Source organism: Callorhinus ursinus, unplaced genomic scaffold (assembly GCF_003265705.2).
Source record: "Callorhinus ursinus isolate GAN/ISIS: 27379988/994484 unplaced genomic scaffold, GSC_fseal_2.0 scaffold12, whole genome shotgun sequence".
Lineage (NCBI taxonomy): Eukaryota > Metazoa > Chordata > Mammalia > Carnivora > Otariidae > Callorhinus > Callorhinus ursinus.
The window spans coordinates 38,077,719-38,104,151 of NW_027397074.1; the positions used below are offsets into that span (position 1 = coordinate 38,077,719).

Below are 26,433 nucleotides of genomic sequence, written 5' to 3' on the forward strand. Positions count from 1 at the left end.
ACCAGCTTGCATTCCCACCAACAGTGTAGGAGGGCTCCCCTTTCTCCACATCCTTGCCAACATCTGTCATTTCCTGACTTGTTCATTGTAGCCATTCTGACCAGGGTGAGGTGGTATCTTATTGTGGTTTTGGTTTGTGTTTCCCTGATGCCAGTGACGTTGAACATTTTGAAAGGATTAGATTTTTTATATTTTTGAAATTGATATTTTAAATTGTGCTCAAAAAGTGATTTCACTGAGGTGTTAAACTTCTAACAATTCAAATTCACATAAAATGGTATCCCACTGTTAGTAAAGGTGCATTATTTAAAAAGGTTCCTCTGTGGTGTAGATATCTACTTGGGAGTGACTAAGGTGGGCAGGGAAGCTAGAAGGAGCTAAGGGCAGTCTGAGTCGCCTAGAGCCACAGTCCACTTCTTTCCCTGATGTGGTTCTGCCAAGTGAAGATGCCTTCAGGATTCTTGGTCACTTACTAGGGAATAGTTAATGGTTTTGGCAATTAAACCAAAGAGCCTGGCCTTGCTACACTCTTACCTTCTTTTCAATGTCAGAATCCGATTTGGACTACCAGACACAGCTTTTCTGCCTTTGCCTTCTGTCCTTAGATTCCTGAATGTGCTTCCTGCAGTGTGACCAAAATGACATGGCCACTGCAGCCTGTGCAATAACAATGCACTTTGGCCAGAAAAGAAACCCTTTGTGGGGAGATAACTCATGTTGACATCTTGTGAATGACTTGAATTCTTCAGCCACCACCCCCCTCCCCCGCACCTGCCACACTCAATTTAAGAGTGTTGACCAAAATGGGAGTTTCTGCAGTTAATTATAGAATTTGATCAGCCCAAACTCCTCAGCCGGGGAGGTGTGATGTCCCTACAACCTCCATCCCATAAGCAGAAATTCCCTAGTGAGTTGGAATGCCAGAGGGATGAAATCAGTGTGTCTAGAGTGCCTTCGGTGAGGATTAGCTGCTGGGAACTTGGTTAAGATCAAGTTTTAAAGATGTTCTCCTTCCAGAATTCACCCTGCTCTCCCAGTGGCATGAAGGCTCTTAAGGAGCCGTGTGGGCCGTGTATGGGCCCTGCCTAACTGCGCAGTAGTTATGTGCAATGGGTTTGAAGTTACACATTCATTATTAACATTCTTTTATCCCCCCCTTTAGAAAAACATCCCTTTGTGTTTTTTTTTTTCAAGGGGCTGGTGTAGTGGTTAAAGGCAGACAGAATAACAGTCCCATTGTTATGCGGTGCCTTCAAATAGCTGACATTTTCATGTAGTCAAGATGTTTTTTTAGCCACTGATTCCTAATAATTTGAAAGATCCTTTTGTCCTAGAAGAGTTTGCACATTTTTTCTTCCCTTGTCCACTGCCTGATGAGTGAAAGCTTCTCCAGATGGAGCTGTACTAAGGAAAGAGAAACTTGCAATGGGATGAGCTGCATTTGTATTGTCTAATGTGGGGTAGCCATGAGCCAACTGTGGCCAGGGAGCACTTGAAATGGGGCAACTGAGGAACTGAAATTTTTATCTTTTATTTTTATTTATTTATTTTTTAGAGAGAGAGCGTGTGAGAACATGGGGGTGGAGGGGCAAAGGAGAGGGGGAGAGAGAGAATCTTAAGCAGGGGCTTGATAGCACAACCCTGAGAGCACGACCTAAGCCCAAATCAAGAGTCGGATGCTTAACCAGCTGAGCCACCCAGGTGCCCCTGAGTAACTGAATTTTAACCTCAAAATTTTTTAATTGATTTATATTTAAATACTGATATTTGATTCAGTTATTGGAAAACAAAAGTGTGTTTGAATCAACTTGAGCATGTAAATCTACTTTTGCAACAGTATATTTTATGAAATTGAAATACAGATCAAGTATATCTGATGAAGAATCCAAATTGAGATATCCTATAAATATATACACCTGACTTGAAAGGTTAACTATGAAGAAAAGAATGTAAAGTGTCTAATATTTTTTTTTGTTATATGTTGAAAGCATCTCAGATATACTAGGTCAAATAAAATACATTCAAATTAATTTTGCCTGTTTCTTTTTACTTGTTTTAATGTGACAACTAGGAATCCACTGTTGTGGAAATCGAGGCCACAGTGCATTCTCTAAAATGAGAAGATCAGGCAGGGGGTGCCTGGCTGGCTCAGTTGGTAGAGCATGTGACTCTGGATTTTGGGGTTGTGAGTTCAAGCCCCACGTTGGGTATAGAGATTACTTAAAAATAAAATCTTTAAAAAAAATGAAACGAGAAGTTCAGAAATATATATACTCAGAAATGGTAAAAGTTTCCATCAAGAGCTGTCCTTCAGCAGTGTCAACCCAAATCTACATAAGAGGAAATCTGCCAACTTGTCTACTAAGAAATCCCCAGATTTGCAGTGATTGCACAGATGGCACTAAACTGAAAGCCTTAATGGACTATAAATATGGGCATTTGGAAAGGTGCTTGTGAGGAGTGGGCTTAGTATTAGGTGACAAAAAGCCCTGCTGGATCTTCGGGGTACATAGGTAAGACCCCACATTTGCACAAGCACAGTGTGTCCCCGTAGAGCGCTAGTGTTTGGTTGTCTCCATCAAGTGAATACGTCTCACGCTGTGAATTTGGGAAATCAGGATGATTTCATAGTGTATCGCCATCTTTCCTCACAGAGATTAGTCTTCCTTCAACAACTACGGTGAAAAAGGCCCAGAATCCGAGTGGTTATTTGAGGGCACGCAGGAGTGAATGAGTTCTACTTGAAACAGTGAAAAATTGTGACTTCTTAGAGGAATTAGAAAGCTGGAGGGCTGTTAGGTACGTAAAGTGGGGGAAGGGGTTGCCCTTGAGTTTGGTCTGGGACTGCGGATGGAATGAGGAAGACGCAGGAGAAGGCGACAAGCACCGAAGATGGTCGCGGTTTCGATCATCTCGCACTGGCCTTCCAGTCAGCAGTGAGGAATAGAAGCTGCTCACCTAAGTGTAGTTTGTCCTGGAAATGGCCACGTGAGAGCAGAGTCACAGGGCGCAGGCAGGGAATATGTCATGTTGGACATGGATGCCTTCCTGTGAAGGCAGCCTCATACTCAAAGGACTGAGGTATTTACATGTTTGACGAGAAAATAGACCATCTCGTTTTAAATAGGTCATAAATTTTATATCGCCTGGGGATTATCCTTGATTATCCTCACAGGAAACTTAGTATATGGTTAACCACAAGTTGTATAACAGTAGATACACTTTCTTTGTTCATTTTGCAAATGTGTTGCCACTGCTAAGATTTTTTTTTTTTAAAGATTTTATTTAGTCATTTGACAGAGACACAGCGAGAGAGGGAACACAAGCAGGGGGAGTGGGAGAGGGAGAAGCAGGTTTCCCGCAGAGCAGGGAGCCCGATGCGGGGCTCGATCCCAGGACCCTGGGATCATGACCTGAGCTGAAGGCAGTCGTTTAACGACTGAGCCCCCCAGGCGCCCTGTCACTGCTGAGATTTTTGTTACCGCTCCTTTATTGGCATTTTCTCCACAACCAAGTTATAATACAATCAGGGGTATTACAATGTGGGATTCAAATAAAATATCACCTTAATGTTAGGAGATCCAAAAATTAAGCGTTACAAATGTGGGATCCTGCTGCCAAGTAGTTTTTGGCCTTGCTGTGGTGTCTAGAGCTCCTGGTCCTGGCAGAAGTTGTTCAGTTTCAGCTTAAAATCAGGGCTCAGGGTTTCTGGACGCAAGAGATCAGCTTTTCACAGAGTACTGTGCATTCTGGGAACCACTAGAGAAGCTGAATAAAATAGTTAACAATCTGTTTAAATGCATCACAGAGTTCTTCAAGAGCATCAAAGGAAAGTCTAGAGCTCAGGGCCTAAGATAGGAGCAAGAAAGAACCATAGATTTACCTGATGTTTGCTATTGATGTTTCCTTGGCGACATATGACTATTTACAAGATAGGACAGAGTCTGAAAAGCTGATCAGAACTTTCATCAGTATCATGGAACTTAAAAAGAGGAGAAAAAGTAAAAAATAAAAACTGGAATCAGGCACCACCAAGGAAGAGGTTATCCAGAGAATCAAACAGTGATAACGGTTCTGGGGTGGATTGGCTGTAAATGTGCAGGGATGGGGGGAAAGGGGCATCTGACACATACTGTATCTAAGAAATCAATTCTAGATGGATATAGTTAGAAATTTGAAAGGTACAACAATGAAATATATAAAATACGAGAAAGAACGATATTTGAGCAAAAATTCCTCAAGTTGGACATGGAAGTATTGAGTACAAGGGAAAGGTTGATGGATTTGACTGTATTAAAGTTGAAAACTTTTCCTTGTCAGAGGTTACTGTTAAGGCACTAACAGTGTAAGCCTCAAAGTGGGGAAAGAGGTTGGCAGTGCCTTAAACAAACAAAAGACTCATATGCAGAATATGCAGCGAACTCCTACATTCAAAGAAGTAAGGACAGATCGATAATTGGGTATAAAAGTGGGCAGAATACATAAGCAGCCTGTTCACAAAAGAAGGTATTGTAATGACCAGTAAACAGGAGAAGTTGCTTGACTCTGTAAGTCATCAGAAAAATGCAGAGTAAACCCACAAAGAAAGATACACTTGTGCTTCTGGCCAAGATGGAGTAAGAGGAGTGGATTTACCCCCTGCTTGAGAGAGCACAACACTTTGACAAAATACATGAAGTGCTGGACCTTTTCAGACACTGGATATCCGACAGCAGAGGATAGCAGTTCATGACGGACTTGGCACAACAGAGGTGAGCTCTGTGATGGTCCCAATTGTTTTCCTTGAGCGAGTTTCCAGGCATGGTACAGGGAGGGGGAACCAGGTAGGATGTGGCGGCCTCCTGGAGTTGAGGGTTCAGAGCTGAGAGTCCAAGGAGAACAAGGTAGCGAGAGTTGGCAGAGCTGAGTGCCAAAGAGGAGAGAACTGTAAAGAGAGAACTGCAGAAACTTCTAGAGGGCCTTCTTAGAGTCTTCAGCAGGAGGAATAATTAGCCCTGGATTACACATTATTCCAGTTCTGCCAAACAAGTCTTAAGAGCAAGATCCAAAAGGATCAAACTGTTTCCAACTAATTAAACTGTATCCCAGAACAAAGCTTAAGAAGATAAGAATAAAAATATATTTAGTTCTAAGGAGGGTAACTTTGTGATGTGTGACATACCATTAAAGATGACAGGGCATGTAAAGAGTCAGGAATATTCAACTCTCAAAAAAAAAAAAGTAATACTGAACTCTCATAATGAGGAAAAATATCAAAACAGATACAAATGTTAGGATTAACAGACCAAAACATCAAAAATTTTAGCTGTATTTGTATGTTCAAAAAACAAAGTGGAGATATGGAAAGATAAACTCCATGTGTGTATATTGGGTATCCTCAAGTGGAGGAAGGGAGACAGAAAAGATACTTGGGGAATAACAGCCAAAAGATTTCTCACTTGATGAAAAGTAGACATCCATAGATTTAAGCTCAGTGAACCAAAGCACAAGCTACAAAGAAACCTCTATCAGATCACTCATATTGGTCATAACCAGTGATAAAGAGACCCAAAGATCATCCATAAAGTCACAGTATGTACAAAGGAGTGAATGTAAGCATGGTGAAAGGCTTCCCAATGCAAATGAGAAAATAGTGGACCAACAGCTCTAAAGAACTGAAAGAAAAAAAAATCCACCTACAATTCTTTATCCTGGGAAATTGTCTCTTAAAAGTAAAGTCAAAATAAAGATGTTTCCAGACATTCAAAAGTTGAAAGATTTCATCACCAGCAGACTGGCAATATGAGAAATGTTAAAGGAAGTGCTTCAGGCAGAAGGAAGATGGTACCAGATGGAAATCTGGATCTACACAAAAAATTGTCAGCATTGAAATGTTAACTGTATGGAATGAGACAAGACAGGCACATCAGCCATCCATCAGAAGGATAAGAAAGAACACAGACCTTGAAATGCTACATGAGCTCAGACCCTGGTTCTGTTGGTTAGTGGCTAGGTTACTACTTTACTTTCCCGAACATCAGTTTCCTTGTATACCAAGCAGGGAAAACAGTAGGTACTATCTCTTTGGTTTCTGAGCAAGAAGGGAAACAAAATATGTAAAGAAATATGAAAAGTACTTATAATAATGCAAAAACGGCCACAAATTCTTCCCCTCCATGCATCCATGCCATTTTATTAGTGTGGTGGTGCAATTTTCATCCAGGCTCGAGCTTGTATCTCTGTTGAGATTGTGATGTGACTTATTTTGGTCCAGCGTATCATTAGCAAGAGGTTTGCTGAGCTCACGCACAGCTAGGGGGTACCCTCTTGCTGCTTTTCAGAAACCTCGGACTACCTCATCGTGAGGGGGCCACAGCTAGCCGGCTGAAGGGAACGCACACGCCCGTGCCCAAGCTACCAGCTGGGTAGCCAGTACCTCCAGAGGCAAAGCCACTGATCACCAGCGGCCCACAGACACCAGGGGACCAGCTGAGGAAACCCAAAGGCTGACCCAGAGTTGGAAGCAAAGAAAGTATTGCCATTTCAAGCCCCTGAACTTTGGGGTAGTTACACTGCAGAAGCAAATTCAAACACTTTAGTTAGGTCTTTACGTATATATGCCTAAATGCTGGAATATATATTCACCAGTCTCGAGGACTTTTATGTGCTACTGATTTTTGAAGTAAAAGATTTTACTTGAAATTTAGAAACAAAACAATATCAAATAGTGGCCCATGGAACTAGTCTTGTCTGGTTTCTTTCCTTTTTTTTTTCCCCCCTAACTGAAGATACCTTGATAAGAGTTGTGGCATTGGTTTGACATCACTGAGTGACGTCACTGAGTGGGAGGACTGGTGAGGATATCGTGAATTGGCCTATTTCCCTCTCTTGTCAGTTTGTGCATTGAGTTTCTCAGGCTTTGATCTGAACACATATCTCACACCATGAGATACCACGATCGAACCCACCAAAAGGCTAAGATTAAAGAGACAATAGTAAATAATGGTAAGAATGTGGAACAGGGACCTGTTCTTCTCTAGCCAGTGGGATCATAAATTGATATGGCCTCTCAAGAAATCTATTTCAGTGTCTCATAAATATGAATTAAGAATACATGATTTTCCAGCATTTTCCTTTCTCAGTGTATGCTCAGAAGAAGTATATACATGTGTGGACCAAAAAATGTAGACAAGAATTTTCATAGCTACGTCATTATTATTTATCATAGGCCCAACTGCAAACAATTCCAAACGTCCCTTAACAGTAGAATGGATAAAAACATTGTGTTATGTTCTCACAATGGAATACCACCTAGCAATGGAAAAAAACTAGTGCTGTACCTAATACCAAAAATAAGCCTCACAGACATAATTTTGAATTACAGAAGGCAGACACAAAAGTACAGATTGTATGAATCTACATTATCTAGAGATAATGTCCATTTTTGAGAGGAGGGTCTAGTGACTGTCATGGGATATTAGGGGTTTTCCTAGTGCAGGTGTATTCTGTTTCTTCTTGGTGTTTATAAGAGTTGTGTTTACTTTGCTAAAATTTAAGATGTACACACATGATTTTTTTTACTTCTCTCAATTTTCAAAAGGTTATTTAAAAATTCAGCATTTGTGTTGTGACTATATTTATATAAATTTATGTATGCATGCTAAAGATGTTAAACAATCAGCACTGGTCTGTATGTCCAGTTATTCATAAATAGAAAGTCAAATTGCAAAATATTATATATTTTATTTTTAGTAAAAATAAACTAAGCACTGCCTGTTACCTAGTATTGGCTATAATGATTTACAAAATTTATAACAAGCTAATTTAGTCTTTTTGGGTTATGTAAGTAATTGCATCTTCATTATTGCAAATTTGAAAAATATGGAAATAAACAGGTAAAAGATCAGAATAATACACTGCTAGAAACTGTTTTTGAGTGATTATAGTTTTTAATGTGTCTGTGTCATAGCATATATACTTAATCAAAATTGGAATGTTCTTTTACAATATGTTTCATGTCTATAAAAGTTTTCATTACATGAATATGCGATAATTTAACCAACTTCTAGAAAGTTTTTGCAGATTTAGATTTTCAGCAATGTTGCATGTCCATTTCCTTGTACTATCCCCAATAAGTAATATTAATTAAAGTAACATTTTGACAGATTGGCTTAAATTTTTGCTCATGTACCAATAACTCATTTTCATCTTACTCCAGAGGACAATATCCACAATAGGCAGGACTGCCTACATTTTGGACATTACTTACATCCATATAAATTTCATCATCATGACTGTTACCATTGTTATGAATAAATGAGTTGACTACCGAGGAATAAATCTTGTGCTCTCCATGCCAGGAGTGATAGTAGGCTTTTATGTTATCCCGTCGAGGCATCTTTCATAGATGGAGCAAATATGAAATTAGATACGGGCAAAAGGCAAGTGGTAAGCTTTGAGAATATAGTAAGAAGCTACAGTAATTTCATTTCTCTTTGCCTTTGTTTTCTAGGTGAGCATAGAGTGGACCAGCTGATGTGATGGCTGTATTGGTTCACATGTTACATTCTAAAATTACACAAATGAGTTAATATTTTTTACTTTATTTACAGGTAGATAAATACATGCTCTTAAATAAGTAGCTCTTCCTGTGCACAGTTCCCACGTGTAGGAATTTCAGTTACCAAGGATTGGGTAAATAGCACCAGTCCCCCCACAATGCGGTCCAAAGTTAAGATACTATAGGATGTTAAATGCGAGTAAGTGCAAAATGCACAGACTTCATTGCTAGTTCTTCACAGAAATCCCTGGGTGAATAACAGAGGTGCATCCTGCCTCATGGACAGTTTAGACAAGTCTGTCCATGACTGGCCATCACACATCTCTTTACACACAGACAGCAAAGCGTGTAGTGTGTTATCTCCTTATTCCCGGTGATGAACCATGTAACATTTTACAGACACACATAACTGAAGGAGGGAATTGGTAATACAATTGGAAGCCTAGCGAAGAAATGAAAATTGATCATGCCAAATGTTTAATTTGAATCAAACATAGATGTAGTTACAGAGAGAATGCTCACTGGGAATGATGGCTCTGTACCATTTTGAAAATTCTAAATTTGCAGCCGGAGGATTTTGGTGAAAATGAACTTACTGATACAAATGAAAACAGTTATTGTGCCAAAATGGGTGAAAATGTCCCACGGGAAATGAGGGAAATACCAGCCCCCCAAAGATAGCTTCACATTAAAGAAACTCTGAAAGAAATTCGATGACATTGAAAACTCAAGGGATAAAATGCTGGCAGCTGATCCAGATTTTGAAAGGAACATGACAGTTCTTGAAGGCATAGAAAAGATGCTCGTTCTGTATCTTAAGTTCTAAGATAAGAAGGCAAATGCTAATCAAACTACTCCTGATAAGTTTTCTATAAAGAAATAAAAATTATCAATATTTTTACTATTTTAAATTATAGTGTACTAAATAAAGTTTTTATTTTATATCCTTGTACTTCTGTAACCAAGAGTGAGAGGGATTTTAACGTTTTAATAAAGATTTTTAGAAGTCCAAGGACAATCATAAGTTTCCCATCGATTATTAAGATTGCATGGTCATTGTTATGATCCCACACTACTGTGTGAAGCAAGGATTGCTTGTGTATCTACTCACTAGTGGGTGGGTGTACCTGATTTGCTATAAACTGTAAACTGAGGGAATAACCTTTCTTTTGTTGCTATGATTGGCCTTTGTTATGGCCTAGGTTATGAGTTTTTGAGATTCTCACTTACTTTAAAGAGCTGATGATCGCTGCTTGGGTTATCATATTCTCCTCCATCCCTGTACATTACCCAGAGGACATTTATACACAGAAAGTATCTCCAATGATCTAACAATTCACTGTTAGAAACCTACGTAATATATAATGATGTTATGACTTGTTTATGATTTAAAGTGTTCAAATCCTTTCTATTTAGTGAGATAAAAACGGGGGCCTCTAAGGCACTCATTTGTCTTTTTAATCACAAAAAGTTATTCTGAACATCAAACTAGTAAAGAATTTTATTTTAGTGTTAAAAACTACAGAGATCTTCATAGAAATAGAACAAATTTGGATGCCTGGGTGGCTCAGATGGTTAAGCGTCTGCCTTTGGCTCAGGTCATGATCCCAGGGTCCTGGGATCGAGCCCTGCATCAGGCTCCCTGCTCAGTGGGAAGTCTGTTTCTCCCTCTCCCACTCCCCCTGCTTTGTTCCCTCTCTCGCTGTGTCTCTCTCTGTCAAATAAATAAAAAATAAAATCTTAAAAAAAAATAGAACAAATTTGAGGACACTGGGGTCCACATTAGTTAAAAAACAAACAAACAAAAAATAAGAAAAAACCCAGCTCTGTTGTCTCAGAAGCTTTAAATGGAAGACAGGGTGTGAACACACCCGGCTTCAAACATGCCAGGGGTAGGTAACATGAGCACGGCAAGCCACAGGGTTTGCATTTCCTGGTCACTGATTGAGAGACTACAAGACTAGAAGTTGTTTTGAAACTGTTTTCTCACCAAAGCAGTAATGTCTGAGAGTGTCTAATACTTGAGGTCTCATTTATCCTGCAGCTTTTCACCTGAACATTATTTAGGCCCATTACATGGTAGAAGCCATTAAACATCTGTGCACTTCCTGGGCACTTCAGTTGTGACGGTGAATTGTTAGATTATTGGAGATACTTTCTGTGTATAAACGTCCTCTGGGTGATGTACAGGGATGGAGGAGAATATGATAACCCAAGCAGTGATCATCAGCTCTTGCAAGTAAGTGAGAGTCTCAAAAACTCATCTATTTTAAACTCAGATTTCTAGCTGTGATTTTCTTTAGTACTAAAACTGCGAATACAGCACAAATGTTAAGGCCAAAAGCTTCAAAGATTAAATCACCCTTAAGGAGTTCCTGACCAATATTGGTGTTGGTCTTGTCATGCAGGAAATTGAGGCAGGTTGGTGAAGTTGCTATTGGGATTGTTTTGAAGTCCAGTTAAACTGTATTTCAAGAAAAACTCATTATAGAGATGGCATCTATATGTTGCTGGTAAATGCTATATAGCTTTAAACCACCTTCTGGTTATCAGCACCTTTCATTTCTCTTGAGGCACACAGTTTACATAACATAGAATTAACCATTTTAAAGTATACAGTTCATTGTATATATGAACCACATCTTTATCCATTCATCTGTTGAAGGACGTCTCAGCTCCTTCCACAGTTTGGCTATTGTGGACACGGCTGCTTTGAACATTGGGGTGCAGGTGCCCCTTTGTTCCACTACATCTGTATCTCTGGGGTAAATCCCAAGTAGTGCAATTGCTGGATCATAGGGTAGCTCTATTTTTAACTTCTTGAGGACCCTCCATACTGTTTTCCAGAGTGGCTGCACCAGCTTGCATTCCCACCAACAGTGTGGGAGGGTTCCCCTTTCTCTGCATCCTTGCCAACACTTGTTTCCTGTCTTGTTAATTTTTGCCATTCTAACTGGCGTGAGGTGGTATCTCATTGTGGTTTTGATTTGTATTTCCCTGATGGTTAGTGATGTTGAAAATTTTTTCATGTATCTGTTGGCCATTTGTATGCCTTCTTTGAGAAGTGTCTGTTCATGTCTTCTGCCCATTTATTGATTAGGTTTGATTGCTCATCTAGGTATTTCAGTATTTGTTGACAGAAAAAAATCATTGAATGCCATTCATTTATGAAGTAATGGAGATGATAATGCTTAAAAAATATACAACTCAGCGGCATTTTGTACACTCATGGTGTTGTGCAAACATCATCTCTATCTAGTTCCAAAATATTTCCATCACCCCAAAATAAAACCCTATGCCCATCAACAGTCACTCAGCATTCCCTCCTCCCTCCAGCCCCTAGCAACCACCAATGCTTTCTGTCTCTAGGGATTTCCCTGTCCTGGACATTTCATCTAAATGGAATCATACAATATATGGTCTTTTGTGACTAGCTTCTTTCATTTAGCATCATGTTTCCCAGGTTCATCCGTGTCCTATGTATGAACACTTCATTCCTTTTTGTGTCTGAACAACATCCCGTTATATGTATGTGCTGCATTGTGTCCAGTCATCCATCATTGGACATTGGGGTTGGTTCCACCCCTTGGCTCTTGGGAATAAGACTGCTGTAAATGCTTGGGTACGAGGATGTGAACGTTTGTGTACAAGCACCTGTTTTAAAATATTTTGAGTATATACCTAGGAGTGGAATTGCTGGGTCTTCATTGTATATTTAACTTTTCGAGGAACACCAAACCGTTTTCCACTCAGCAGTGTTTATTTGTACCATGTGTAAGGAGGAACTTCTTCCCATTCTTGATACTGCCTCGGGTTTACTCTCTGCCACTCAGTCTACCCCAAAAGAGGTAGTGTGGCTCACCTGATTGTTCTCCTTGTGAGTCTGCCTTCAGAATGCATGTCTTCCTCTCCTTTCTTCTGTGCCAGCACCTCTAGATGGAGAGCCCTGTCCTGGTCTGTGCTGACGGGACTCCATGGAAAGGTATGGCTCTTCCAGTGTTCTGTATTCCAGTTAGGCTTTAGTCTCTGAATTGGCCTCTGGCTGAACAAATGTTGATCTGTGTCTTTTAATTTGGTTTGTTTTATTTTTCAAATAGTCTAGTACCTACAGTAGAGTTCAGTATGTTATTGGGGGTTCCTTTGGAGATGCCACAATTTGGAGTATCACAGTTAAGCCAGAAGAATTTGAACTTCATAGATACGTTCTAGATTTGGGGACTTAACATCTAAAAGCCGCTTAGGGTTAGCATTGTCAACTTGACAAAGTCATCTAGTATTTCAGCTTCAATTTCCTTGTCAATAAAAATGGGGGAATCTTATTCACTTTCTTTGTATAATAAATATGCCATAGAGTACACTTAAGTATCAAAGCAAGCGCACACTAACATAACACCCAACACAGCAGTAAGGTTGTATGTAACTTAAATTTCCCTTTCAAATATTTGAACACACTTTTCTTGTAGTAAATGATTTTTTATAGTATAAGAATATATCTGAATTTTAAAAGCTTGACCATAGGGGCGCCTGGGTGGCTCAGTCATTGGGCATCTTGCCTTCGACTCAGGTCATGGTCCCAGGGTCCTGGGATTGAGCCCCGCATCGGGCTCCCTGCTCGGTGGGAGGCCTGCTTCTCCCTCTCCCACTCCCCCTGCTCGTGTTCCCTCTCTTGCTGTGTCTCTGTCAAATAAATAAAATCTTAAAAAAGAAAAACAAAACAAACTTGACCATAAAGTTCCCAGCAGGGTGACAGCTACAGGTATATGGTGCAGACAGGGAAGTTGGTGTCTAATCGCCAAGTAAAAGAGAGGTGACTTTTTATGGTGAGCATTCAACACCTGACACCTGATGATGCGGCCAGAGTGCCTGGCCACTTCTCCGTAAAGGCCTATTTATTTATTTATTTATTTATTTATTTAAAAGATTTTATTTATTTGACAGAGAGACAGAGAGGGAACACAAGCAGGGGGAGTGGGAGAGGTAGAAGCAGGCATCCTGCCGAGCAGGGAGCCCGATGCGGGGCTCGATCCCAGGACCCTGGGATCATGACCTGAGCCGAAGGCAGACGCTTAACAACTGAGCCACCCAGACGCCCCTATTTATTCTTAGAGATTAATTTATTTAGTGTGTGACTGACCCGAGGGTGTGGGGGGCGAGGGGCAGAGGGAGAGAATCTCAAGCAGACTCCGTGCTGAGCACGGAACCCCACATGGGGCTTGATCTCCCAACCCCAAGGTGGTTGACCTGAGCCAAAATCAAGAGTAAGTTGCCCAACTGACTGAGCCACCCAGGTGCCCCCATCAAGGTCATTTTAAACTCTGGAATTTAAGAAGTGGTGGTTACTTTGAAGAAAAACATTTTGAGACAGCTCTGTAATTATATAAAGAACGTTTTGTGAATTCACATGGCATCATCGCTAGATAACCTGAATATATCTCCAGTAAAAAATGATCTTGTCTTTTCAAATTATCTTAGGTGACGCGTCACCTTACCAAGCTCTTTGACAGCATTGCAGATCTGCAGTTCAAAGAAGGTCAGGATGTGTCCGTCCACAGAGCAATTGGAATGTACAGCAGAGAGAAGGAATACGTCCCGTTCCAAGCTGAATGTGAATGCATAGGCCATGTAAGATTTGGTGATGAGGTCTTCTGTGCTATGGGAGTATTTTGGGGATAATTTTTAAAGGTTGACTTGAACAAGAAAAAAATCAGCTGCTGTCAAATCAGGCCCTGGAGATCCGGGCTTCCTGTTTAGCCATGTCCAGTCTGACCTCCCATGTCACGCCGAGGTCCACCATGTTTCCCCCTCTGTGCTCATGTGGCTCCAGCACCCTGCAGAGTCTCAGAAATGCTAGCAGTTGAGCTTGTCAGGAAGGATTGTCGCAGGTTGAGTGAGTGGACCCCAGAAGGAGAAGCAGGTGCCAGCCCAGTGACAGAATCTCCTGCAAAGCTTACTGGTTTCACCCCTGAGAGTTGGGGTGAAGCAGCACCTTGTAGGAAAGCATGTCTTAAAGAGGCTTGTGGTTCAGGATTGTGATGTGAATGTTCTAAACGGCTGCTGCTCATAAATAAAGTTGATGGAGTCTACGACTCTGATGTCAAGTTCCCTAATATGCACGGACAGGTAAGTTAGTATATTCTCTCCTCGCACAGCCAAATACCTCAAAAATATTCTTAATGGTTAATGGTGAGAATGGCTCATTATGATTTCTGAAAGAGCTCTTGGTGTTTCCACATGATGTGGAGGAAATGCATCTTTTTGTGATGCTTGTGCAGCTCGAGTTAATCCACAGAGTCACTGAGACAGTAGCCTCCATTCCAGAGCTGTTTGGGTTGAGGCAGGGTTCCTTAAAATGTCCCTTGCAGAAATGTGATGGCAGGCTTTTTTTTTTTTTTTTTTAAACAGGGATTTTCTTTATTTCTCTCTGCTGCTTTTTAATATTGTACCAAGAAATCCTGCCAAATGAAGAGGAAGCAGATGGTGGAATACTTTGATTAAAGTGTATTTTTTGATCTCTTGGGCTCTTTAGGATATTATTACAGTGATTAGAAAAGTCACCATAAACTATCTTGACAAAAGTGTGTTGCTGTCTGCTCCCTCCCTGGCAGACTGCAAGCCGACTGGCATGGTGCCCAGAAGGAGGACAGTCCACTTGACGGATGTGGTTGTCGCTCGCGGGAACCCTTGGTACTGAGCATTTTCACAGTGCTCTCATTTGTTCTGTGTAAACAATTTAGGCCAGAGACTCGAGCGTACGCCACATTGATCCTCTAATTGCCTTTGTTTGACAAAAAGATGCTTTTCCTTTAGGTCTTTACTCCCCCCCCCGCCGGCACCGTGATGATTCGTTCCTCCCAATGTAGACTATTTGTATTTTGTTTGATTAGTGTTGATTGAATACCTACTATGTACCAGATGCTGGGTTAAGCTTCTGGGGATCCAGAAGTGAATAAGACATGGTCCCTGTCTTGGAGGAGCTCTTCGGCTCCTTGAAGAAATGGATAGTTGGCAATAATGGGAAGTGGTAATTGTTGTTATAGAGGGTAGGGCAGAAGCTGAAGAAACACCAGAATCAAACAACATCTCATCAGAGCTTAGTTCTCAGATCACGCTGAGCTAAGTAGCCATTGTTGGCATAGTCATTTGAACAGGAGATGATCCATCAACTTATATGTGTGTTGGGTCTTCCCAGATGGACTGGAAAGTTCTTATGAGGAGGTGGCCATATTGAGGACAGGGATCCCAGGGTGTTTGGGAAATGCTCAAATGATGTCTGATTTCCTGAAGGAACTAGTTGCTGGGTGACATCAAGTGTTGTGCTTAGTGACTAAAGTAGTGATGGGATCAGAGACCTTGAACTTGGGTACGTGAAACAAAACCCAGTTACAAAGTCAGAGGGGAAGGCTGTTGGGATGATGGGGTCCATTGCCAGGGCAGTGCCACCTTTTTCTTCCAGTAGGGAAGGCTGTCAGCTCATTAACTACACAGTACTCCTTCCCAGGTCTCCAGAGAAAGACTCTAGGAATGAATGTTTCTGCCATTTTCACAGACGCAGGGGGGAAAAAGGGTTTTTTGTGTTTTTTTAAGATTTTATTTATTTATTTGAGAGAGAGAGAATAAGAACGAACATGAGTGGGGGTGAGGAGAAGGGGGGAGGAAAGAATCTCAAGCAGACCCTGTGCTGAGAGCAGAGCTGGTTGAGGGACTCGATCTCACCATCCCTGAGACCATGACCTGACCTGCAACCAAGAGTTGGACGCTCAGCTGACGGAGCCACCAGGCGCCCCCCAGAAAACAGTTTTAACATCTTCACGATCTTATATGGTCCTTGGAATTAATTTATTATCATTTTTTATTGTTGAGGTCAACTATTTGTGGATAGTGTACATATCCTTTTCATTAGATAATATCCCATGGAAACAGATATGTGGATAAATACAACAAAGCATATTTGAATAGGTTAGAAAATAGGTTAAGATAAATTTGTGGGGGCAAAATACACTTGCATTTAAAAAAAAAAAGATTACCTTTCACAAGTCAGCAGTTGTCCTATCTCTTACACTCTTGTTTCTTACACTCTTATTTCTTATACTCTCCCGCAGTCTAATTTTTGACAAGTGTAAAGATGAGAACCAGTAGGGAATATAATTAAGACACTTGCTGGAAGCACTTTGTCTTAAGACTAAGAACTAGGAAGATTTTAGAGAAGAATTTTCAGTATATTTAAAAATTATTAAAAAAAAACCATTTAAAAAAAATCAATCTACTCTTATCCCCAAAGCTCTAGAATATTACTCTACCATATTACTCTATCTGGTAGGGGGCTGTGATGTTTGGTTTCTCAGAACACTGTGCATTACCACAGGGGATCTCGGTCCAGAACCCCCTTGTCTTCAGATGTGAAAAATCAATAATCGAGAACCCCTCCTCTTTTGAGGCTGTAGAAAGTTATTAGCCATCCAGTAGGTGAAATAAGTTGAGCACTATCCTGGGAGAAGACAGATTCAATGGAATTCATCCATTGTTGTTCACCTTATCCTTGGAGTTATATGCCTCCTCTAGTTTTCTACCTGGATTTGAAATAAATCCGGGGCACCTGGGTGGCTCAGTCGGTTAAGCATCTGACTCTTGATTTCGGCTCAGGTCATGATTTCAGGGTGGTGAGATCCAGCCCCACATCCAGCTTAAGATTCCCTCCCTCACCCTCTCCCCCCACTCATGCTCCTCTGTGCTCTGTCTCAAAATAAATAAATCTTGACTATAAACACAAACACACCTGAGGCCTCTCTGCATGGCTTTTAAGTCCATGGGAGGGTGGAATTATCTCTCTTCCAGAGTTAAGCCTGTGCTAAATCATTTCAATTTGCGTCAAAAGGTGGAAACGTGGCTCCTGGGACTTGAAAAGACGATGCAGGAAACAGTGCGACATTGCATCACAGAAGCCATAGCTGCCTATGAAGAAAAACCTAGGGAACTGTGGATCTTGGAGTTCCCGGCCCAGGTTGCACTCACAGGCTCACAGATCTGGTGGACGACAGATGTAGTGATAGCCTTCAGTAGACTGGAGGAAGGCTATGAAACGGCCCTAAAGGACTTCCATAAAAAGCAGGTATTTTATAGATGGCATGATTTCAAGGCTTGAAGGGACTTGAAGAGGTTAGCATTCATCCCTCCATCATTTAGGGGAGTGTCTTCTGTGTGCCAGGCGCTATGCTCGGACTATTTCAGTAATCAATGATTTGACTTTTCTTTCTCTAGCTTTGTGTTATCTTTCTGGTTTGCTACATGGGTTAAAAAAAAAAAATCGCATCACTCATCCCCCAAGTCTCTAGTATATCACGTGTACTTAGACACTGTGCCTATTTCTGTCATTCTGTGTAAGACTCTCCATCTAGGTAATGGAGTATTTATTACAAAATATGTAGACGATTTGCATGACTCAGAGATGGAGAGCTCTTCGACAAAGACAGATGTTTTCATGTATTTTGGGTTTTGGTTAATTACAGATCACAGATGAGCAATTGTGGAAAATGATCTATTTTGAATTCCATTTTATTCACCCCGCTTACTCTGTGACCTCTACGTGAGCCTGCCCACTTAAGGTGTGCTCCTAGTTGTGGAACAGTTCAGAGATTTGGCCTTTTTTATTGGCTTTTAGATTAAGAGGATATTAGGCTGGAAAGTATTTAAATATTAGTGTGTTTACCTTTCTTATTTTCAGTGGATGAAGTGTGAATCCAGAGACATTAAATGATTTTCCCAATGTTGTACAATTTGTAAGTAACACTGGCAGGACCAGCAGAATTCAGAATGCTTTCCACTGCTTTCTATTGCTTGTCCTCTTAGCAGTACTTTTAATTCAGTCCCTGAAAAATCAAATAGATGCAGAGGGTGAAGGATACTTGTATTGTTAACATATTCAGGAATTTTAGGTTTTAGAGTGTTTTGATTATTTCTTTTAATTTTGCTTGAATCTTGAGTAGAGATCACCTGACTTTATTGATGTTATTAAAGAAGTCTTTGTATTGTTTCCTTTGGAGAGAAGTATATTCTTGATGTACATATTTAGGAAAAGAGGGCATTGGTTTATATTGACCAGGCTTTAGGTTACAAGATTGGATTTTCAAAAGTGACTGGTTTCCTCCTAGGGCAATAGCTCTACAGTTCAAGTCAATGCCACTTAGATGAGGAAGCTAAGTAGGTAATTTTTTTTATGAACATTAATAGTTAATTAAATTGCAAGTATATTATGGTTTTATAAAAATAAGTTTCTGGTTAATTTGTTGATATCTTTGCATTTATTAAAAGTACTTTCATTATTGAAGAAAGGATTTTAAAAAAATTCTAACATTCTCTCAAATTTCAGGTATTATCAATCATTGCTCAAACTTAAACTCTTCATACGTATTGCTACTTTATTTTTCCCTTGCTTCATTTAATTCTCTCTTTGCTTACAAGATATCATTTTATGTGATAATTAAATCTTTAATTGCTTGAAACAGTAAATTATATGTTATGGATATTTCTTCTGTCAACTTTATTTTCAATGTCATGATTTCTTTATTAACGTGTGTTATTAAAGATTTAGAAGAAGAAAGTACAGGTTGAGAAAGAAAAAAAGGGAAAATAAGTTTTAGAAAACACCCATAGCCCTCATAGCTTCTCTTCCCACAGGTGACCATTGATGACATTTTGGCATATAGATGTCAAAAATTTTTCCTCTTTCTTTGTGAATGTGTAGACATCTGTCTGTCTCTCTATAAATATGTCCGTTTGTAGCTATTTACATAAATGTGTATTTGTGCTGCTATGTGTCAATTATCTAAACATACATAGAAAAAAATCTTTTTTTACATTTAATACATTTTGTTACTTTGTATTTTCACTCAATGTATTGTCTGCCTTTTTTGTTGCTGTAAATATATATCAAATTGACAATAAAAATGGCCAAATAGTATCCCTTTATCTGGGTATTCCAGAATTTATTTTCTCCCTTCTCTAGGTCTACTCTGATAGTCTGAGAGCTCATCAAGCACTGATGTAGGTTCTGTGGTTCCAGCAGTGAAGTTCTTGATTTCGCGGTGCTTATGTTCTGGCTAACTGTTAATAGATCTTACCTCTTCCTCACAGGGACAAAATCTTTATTCTGATACCCACTTCCTTTTTTACATGCTGCTGTTGAATTTTTTAAAAAGATTTTATTTACTTTTAGAGAGAAACCATCAGCAGGGGAAGGGGCGGAGGGAGAGAATCTCAAGCATACTCTGTGCTGAGCGCGGGGCTCGACGTGGGGCTCGATCTCACCACCCTGAGATCACAACCTGAGCCGAAACCAAGAGTCAGACACTTAAGCGACTGAAACACCCAGGCATCCCTAATTTAATTTTTTTTAAATCAGTCATTTCTTGTGTTACTTTAAGTCTTAGATTTACCAACATATTAAACAGTGACTTTGCTCATTATTTTTTTACCCCATTTCTTATTTTAAAATCCAGTTCCCTTCCTCCTTGTAGTGTATGTTTTAGTGGTTTATGCCGTGATGGATAATAAGTAGGACATTTTCTGATCCCTTATCTTTCTTTTGACTTCTTTCTTGATAGTTAAGGCCTAAAATTCTAAGTTGAGAATTATTTTCTTTCAGAACTTTAAAAAATATTCTGTTATCTTATGGCCTTCATTGTTGCTGTAAACTTTCAGGTCAAATTATTTTTCCTTCATGTTAATTGTGGAACATTTGATCTTTGGTCTTTGGCTGCTTTTATGATTTTTTTTCTTTTTGTGGTTGTGATGTTTTCTTCTACTGTATCTACTTGTAGATTTTTTTTTCTGTTGCTTTTAAAATTTAGCCTGCTAAGTACTCTGTGAACTTCTTGAATCTTCAGTTACATGTCTGTCTGCAACTTTGGAAAATTCCCCTCCCTTTTTTCTTTGATGCCTTTCTTCCATTTGCTCGATTTTCTTCATTTAGAATTTTTTCTGCTACATGTTGGACCTTCTCATGCCCTCCGTCTTTTAAGCTCTGTATCATATTCTCAAACTCTCCATTTTTTTGTGCTGTAACTTAGGTAATTTTTTGAATCATTTAATTATTATTAAATAATCTCTACAGCCAATGTGGGGATCGAACACCACAAGCCCAAGACCAAGAGTTGCATGCTCTACTGACTGAGCCAGTCAGGGGCCCTTAGGAGGCTTGTTGAATACCTCTTCCACATCACTAACTTGTTTTTCTTAGAGGGTAGTGATTAAAAAACAGTATCAAGGTCCATATTATGTAGGTTCAAATGTCAACTCTGCCACTGGTTTTATTAGCTGTGCTGTCTTGGGCAACTTACTTAACAACTTTGTGCCTCAGTGTTACAATCTGTAAAGCAGTAGTAATAATAGTGCCTTTATCACAGTATTGTTAGGATTAAATTAGTTAATAGATTTAAAACACGATTTTAGAGTGCTTGACCCAGGGGCACCTGGGTGGCTCCATTGGTTAAGTGTCCGACTCTTGACTTTGTGTTAGTCATTGTTGTTCTTATAAAAATAACAGTAACATTGGTATCTAATGTGATGCATAATTAATTTATCACCCCATAATTTATCATAAAATTTTAAAATAGACAAAAATTGAAATGTATAATAATGTGTAAACCTAACACCAGGATTCTACAATTAACATTTTATTTTCTTTATCACATTATCTGTGCTTTATCTACGGCTCTATAGATCCCTCAGTCCGCCTTATATTTACAACTCATTTCAAAGGAAATTGCAGATGCCAGTAATCTTTACCTGTAAATATTTCAGTCTAAAAACTCATTTCATCAGTTTTGATTATTGTATCTCAGTTTCCCAAAGTTCTTTTTGGTTCTTTAAAAATGACTTGCCTATGACTTACCTATCTCTCTCTCTCTCTCTCTCATATTTTTATGATGACTTATCTCTTCATTATCATTTTTATTTTTTATCTGAATTCTTTGAAAGACATTTTTAATAGTCTCATTTAGACTGTTCTAATGCTTGTTCTTTTCAGGCTGGTTCTTCTGTTAAACTGAATTTGTTTTTCGTGCATTCATTTTTAAACTTGATCTAGGTTGGTTTTCTCTGTAGGAATTCCGTGTGCCCTGGAGAGAGTATGCATCCCCATAGTGTGTTTCTCTTCCTTGCTTCTTCTAGGTTTTGTGGTTGCTGGGTTAATTTTGTGGTTGGTTACTCAGTTGAGGATTTCCAGATCACATGGCACGGGCTTGAGGTTTTGATATCTCTAAAGGGACTTTTTTCCTCTCCAAAGGCTTTCATCTTCTCTGAGCTAGTCGGTAGAATTTTTCTAGAGTTCTTTATTAGACTATGTAAGACTCTGAGAATCTCAGCTACATGTCAGCATCTCAATTCCAACTCACGGCCTTGCTCAGGGAGTGTGAGAGGCAGGAGACAGAAATGTGTTCCTGTGTGGCAGTTTAAATCTCAATTTCCAGATGTTTGAATCTGTACCCAAATCCTACATTAGGCTTCCATGACATTTGCTACTGTCCTGGCTTTGAGGTGCATTCCTGGCATCAGGGACTATTACACTCCCTCCCACCCACCCCTCCCCCTCCTGTCCCGTCTCCTTCCACCTCTCTTGTGTTCTGCTGTGGACTTTGCACATGGGTGTATTTTTGCTGTGTGTGTGTGTGTGTGTGTGTGTTTTAATAAAGGAGTTGCCCATTTGGCTTAATCCAGTACATTGCAGAGTGTCTTTTATTACTGTACTTAATACTGGTGACTAGGTTGGTTTTCTGTTTTTTGACTATCGTTAATAATACTGCAGTAAACAGCCTTGTATATACATACATACATGTTGTTCATATTTTTCTTTATTTTTTCAGGACAAACTTCCAGAAGTAAGATTGCTAGGTTAAAGATATACCTCTTTTAAGCCTTTGGAACATTGTGCAAATTTACCTTCCCACTATGAGTGTATGAGAGGTGTCCACTCTTTCCCCTGTTGGCAGCACAGGGTTGATTCTTTTTATTCTAATAGCTAAAGTTCTTCATATCCCAGGTGCTTCAGCATATTCCACTAATTAACAGAATTTATAGGGTTTTTTTTTTCCCCTTCAAATAAAGTTTTCCATTCTGTTCAAGAGTTATGTAATGCTTCCTTTTCATGTTGGATGAGAAGCAGGCTAGAGGAAGGTTTATGAAGAAAGCATTTATCTGCTTAATTATGAAACACTTCTAGCACAAATTGAAATGTTTGACAGACCAGCCAACAGATGTCTTCAATACAGTGTTTCAATTTTGTAACTGATACTAATATGCATATTAGAGAAGCTAACATTTGAATACTGTTAAAGCCTTAGTGAGGTTCATGAGAAGTGGGTGCATCTAAATTGAAACCCCATTAGCATCCTCTCTTCAAAAATGGATGTAACCATCTGCTGGAGTTTGTTTTTAATTAACATTACTCCTAATACTGTGAGCAGTTTTTAAAATGAACATTATTAGTCCTTTAAAATCACTCCATTTTAAACTGAGATCAGAGTTGGCTATAATTGATGATCTACCTGCACAAATAATTTCTTTGCTTAGTCCTCATGTCCAAATTGTAGTGAGATAAATTAAGTAATTATTTTAAATTCTGTTTTTCCTCTTATGTGATTTTATGTGAGGTAATGTTGGGATTAAAGGCAAAAATAATGCATTTTGGATATATATCCCTGCCTTGCCAGAGTCTTAGAAAATATTACAGATCTAGTAAATTCACTTGCTCGGATTGACAGGTCCTTGGCAAAAGTATTGTGTTCTGGAGGCTTGGGATCTGGTAAGAAGGATTTTCTGCTCTTCCTTTATTATTAAGCTGTGTGAAAATCATCAAAGAAGAGATGTAAACATTTTGGACTTGAAAAGCTAATTGCTGCTGTGCTGGGACATGACCCAGAGCGCTTTCAGTAAGACTCAAGATGAGCAATATAAGATCATTCGTCACTCCCCCACCACAAGGACTAAGAAATACATATAAGAAAGAGACTCTAATTTTGCTTCTTAGGGCCAGTGTTTGGCCTCACTTTTAGCCATTGAAAGATTCTTTCAAAACCAGTTGGATACAATGTTGATAGTGTTCCTTATTCCAACTTTATTACATGAATAGGAAAGCTTATGAAGCCTGAAGCTATCCAATGTATACTGGACACACATTTTTATTTTTGTCTCTCTAGAAAAGTGTAATCACATAACCTCGTGCTTCATAATGTAGCAGGAACCCATATGAGTGGAGCACATACTCTTTACCTCCCCTCTCATCTATTAAAAGAAAAATTTCCCGTAATTTACCAATTTAGTAGGCTTTTATTCAATGATTCATGAATCAGGCATCATCCAGTCTTAACAGAAAGGAGCACCAAAATGCTGATAAAGCAAGGGATTTTTATAGTCCAAGTGAGCAGGAACAAGGAAATTATACTGGACATTTGCTGATTGGTTAAATCAGCTTTACCTTCCTCATACGGAGCAAAGGGAAGTCTTGGAGCTGGGTCAGGTCACTTGTATGCAGCAGGCAGATGCTGACAGGTTGACCTAGGCCTGCCTTTCTGGGAAAGCTGAGCATAGAAACGTTAAGTTTCAGTTTGCTGACACAGGGCGTTTAGCATGAGTGACTTCATCTTGGGCTTCATCTGGTTACTTTAACACAGCCAAAATTTTACTGAATGATAAGCAATAAAAAAAAAATGATATTGTATCTGGATACACTGAACCAGATACTTTGAGGAATGCCTAGAAGTTGACAGCAGATGCGATGGGTCATTAAGAGCAGAGAAAACCACAGGTGAAACAAGAAGAGACTATTATAGAGATAAGCCTGTTTGATCCAGTGAAATTCCAGGGAAATGACAAACAGATTCAATAACAAAAAAGTCGGGTCCATGGTCAGTGTTAAGGAGTATTTACTTACTACATTTGTAGAAGAGATGGACAGTTCTGTCTCCTGTACGTCCCAAGAGATTATCAGTGGGCGTGGTTGCTCCCAGGATAAAGCCCTGAGAATTGCATCATAAATATTGTGGGATATCTGTTGAGGACTTTTGCCATGACTCTATCTTGACCCTAGAGCTCTAGTTGGGCAGCTTTTTCTTTGAAGGATGGGGTGGAAATATTTTTGTTTCTTTGGACTGTGTAGTTTCTTTCACATCTACTCATTTCTGCTGTTGCAGTAGGGAAGAAGCCATGGCAATTTTTATATAAATAGGCATGGTGAGGTTCCAATAAAACTTCATTTATAAAAACCAGTAGTGAGCCAGATTTGTCTGGTGGCCTGTGGTTTGCCAATCCCTGTTCTAGAGAAAGCAGCAGAACTGATCCTGAAGTAATTCAAGATCTCCACAGTGACAGATGTAAGAGAAGGAGATTTATTATCCACATATGCCATGTGAATCCAGTCTAATCCATAAGCCCAAGAATTGTGTCTTTAAATAGACCATAACATCACTTTTTTTAAAAAAAGATTTTATTTATTGGTCAAAGAGCGCACAAGCAGGGGGTGCGGCAGGTCGAGGGAGAAGCATGCTCTCTGCGGCGCAGGGAGCCTGATGTGGGACTCCATCCCAGGATACTGGGATCATGACCTGAGCCAAAGGCAGTTGCTTGACTGACTGAGCCACCGAGGTGTCCCCATAACAACAAATTTTTGTAGTTAAGAGGAGAAAAAAAAAAAAAAACATTGGCGGGGTGGGGAAGGAGAAGGAAAAAATCACGGAAAGGAACCATAACTTCCTATGAGATTTTAAAAAGATCGTATAATACTACGTGTGACTTAATGTTTAGCGTAAAAATTTAAAATAAATGGATGATTTTTCATGAACACTGTTTCTGAAATAGGTTCAAAATGAGGTCGAAATTTGAGTAGACTACGTAACCACAGAAATAATTGAAATGGTAATCAAGGCAGTTGAATTTGCATACCTACCCCCTAAGTTGAGCCCTGCTCCAGTGGTTTTTATCAGACATTTAAAAAAAATACATGCCATGTTATATCACCTGTTCTAGAGTGTAGAAATGAAATTTTTTTTATTCATTTTATAAAGTTCTAATAAACTTGATAGAAAATGCAGGCATTAACAAAGTACAAAAGAAAATTCTGTTGGCCAATCTCATGAATTTTTCACTTAACACTGTTTGGAGACCATCTTCTGTGGGTCTCAAGTTTTGTACATTTTTTGAGCAGAGGAACTTAATGCCTTTGTTCTAGGCTATCTTCCAAGGATGTTTACTACACAAACATTCTTGCAAGATAGTCTCTATAGCATTTCTCTCCAGAGCAAATGGTAGATTGGCTTACTGTCCAGTAAAATAAAGAAAAAAAATCTCCTTCCAGGGCTAGGTTCAGACATGATTTTCCTTTAGAAACTAATATTTGGGTTCCCTAAACTCAAGTTTCCTGTCCTATAACACAACTCATTGCATGTACAAGGATTATGTGGCTCTTTTGGGGTTATCCTTTAAAAGTTGGGGATCGGGGACGGGTGCAAGTGTTGATACTTGATACTTACTCAATGCTATTCGTGTGACTAATGACCTGTCCTTTACCCGTGACCCAGAGGCTCTGTGTCTTGTGCCTTAATCTGAGCCAGGCTGACTTGAGCATACAAGTAGGGTAACATCTCAGACTGTTCTCATTTCTTAACAAGCATGTTGTTGCATGTGTTAGAAGTTCATTCTTTTTTGTTGCTTAGTATTCCATTGTATAACTATACCACACTTTGTGTATCCATTCTGTTGACTGACCATGGGGTTTCCAATTTGAGGCTACTGTTTCTAAAGCTGCTTGGAACATTCTTGTCCAAGTCTTTTGATAGACAAAGATTTTCCTTTCCTGGGTAAAATAACAAAAATTGAAATTGCTGAATCATAGGGAAGGTATATGTTTA

The 26,433-nt window shown here is 39.4% G+C and overlaps 1 protein-coding gene and 1 non-coding gene across 2 annotated transcripts in view; both read left to right on the top strand.

The window, feature by feature from the left end:
* The window catches only part of DNAH11 (dynein axonemal heavy chain 11), a 320,004-nt gene that overhangs the window by 87,695 nt on the left and 205,876 nt on the right, over window positions 1-26,433 (top strand). Inside the window, exons 29-30 of the mRNA XM_073898943.1 lie at window positions 14,012-14,161; window positions 17,412-17,645. Of these exons, the coding sequence (XP_073755044.1) occupies window positions 14,012-14,161; window positions 17,412-17,645 (384 nt within the window). The remainder of the gene's footprint in view (window positions 1-14,011; window positions 14,162-17,411; window positions 17,646-26,433) is intronic.
* TRNAQ-CUG (transfer RNA glutamine (anticodon CUG)) lies at window positions 2,138-2,210 on the top strand. The gene has a single exon. It is a non-coding gene; the product is annotated as a tRNA-Gln (tRNA).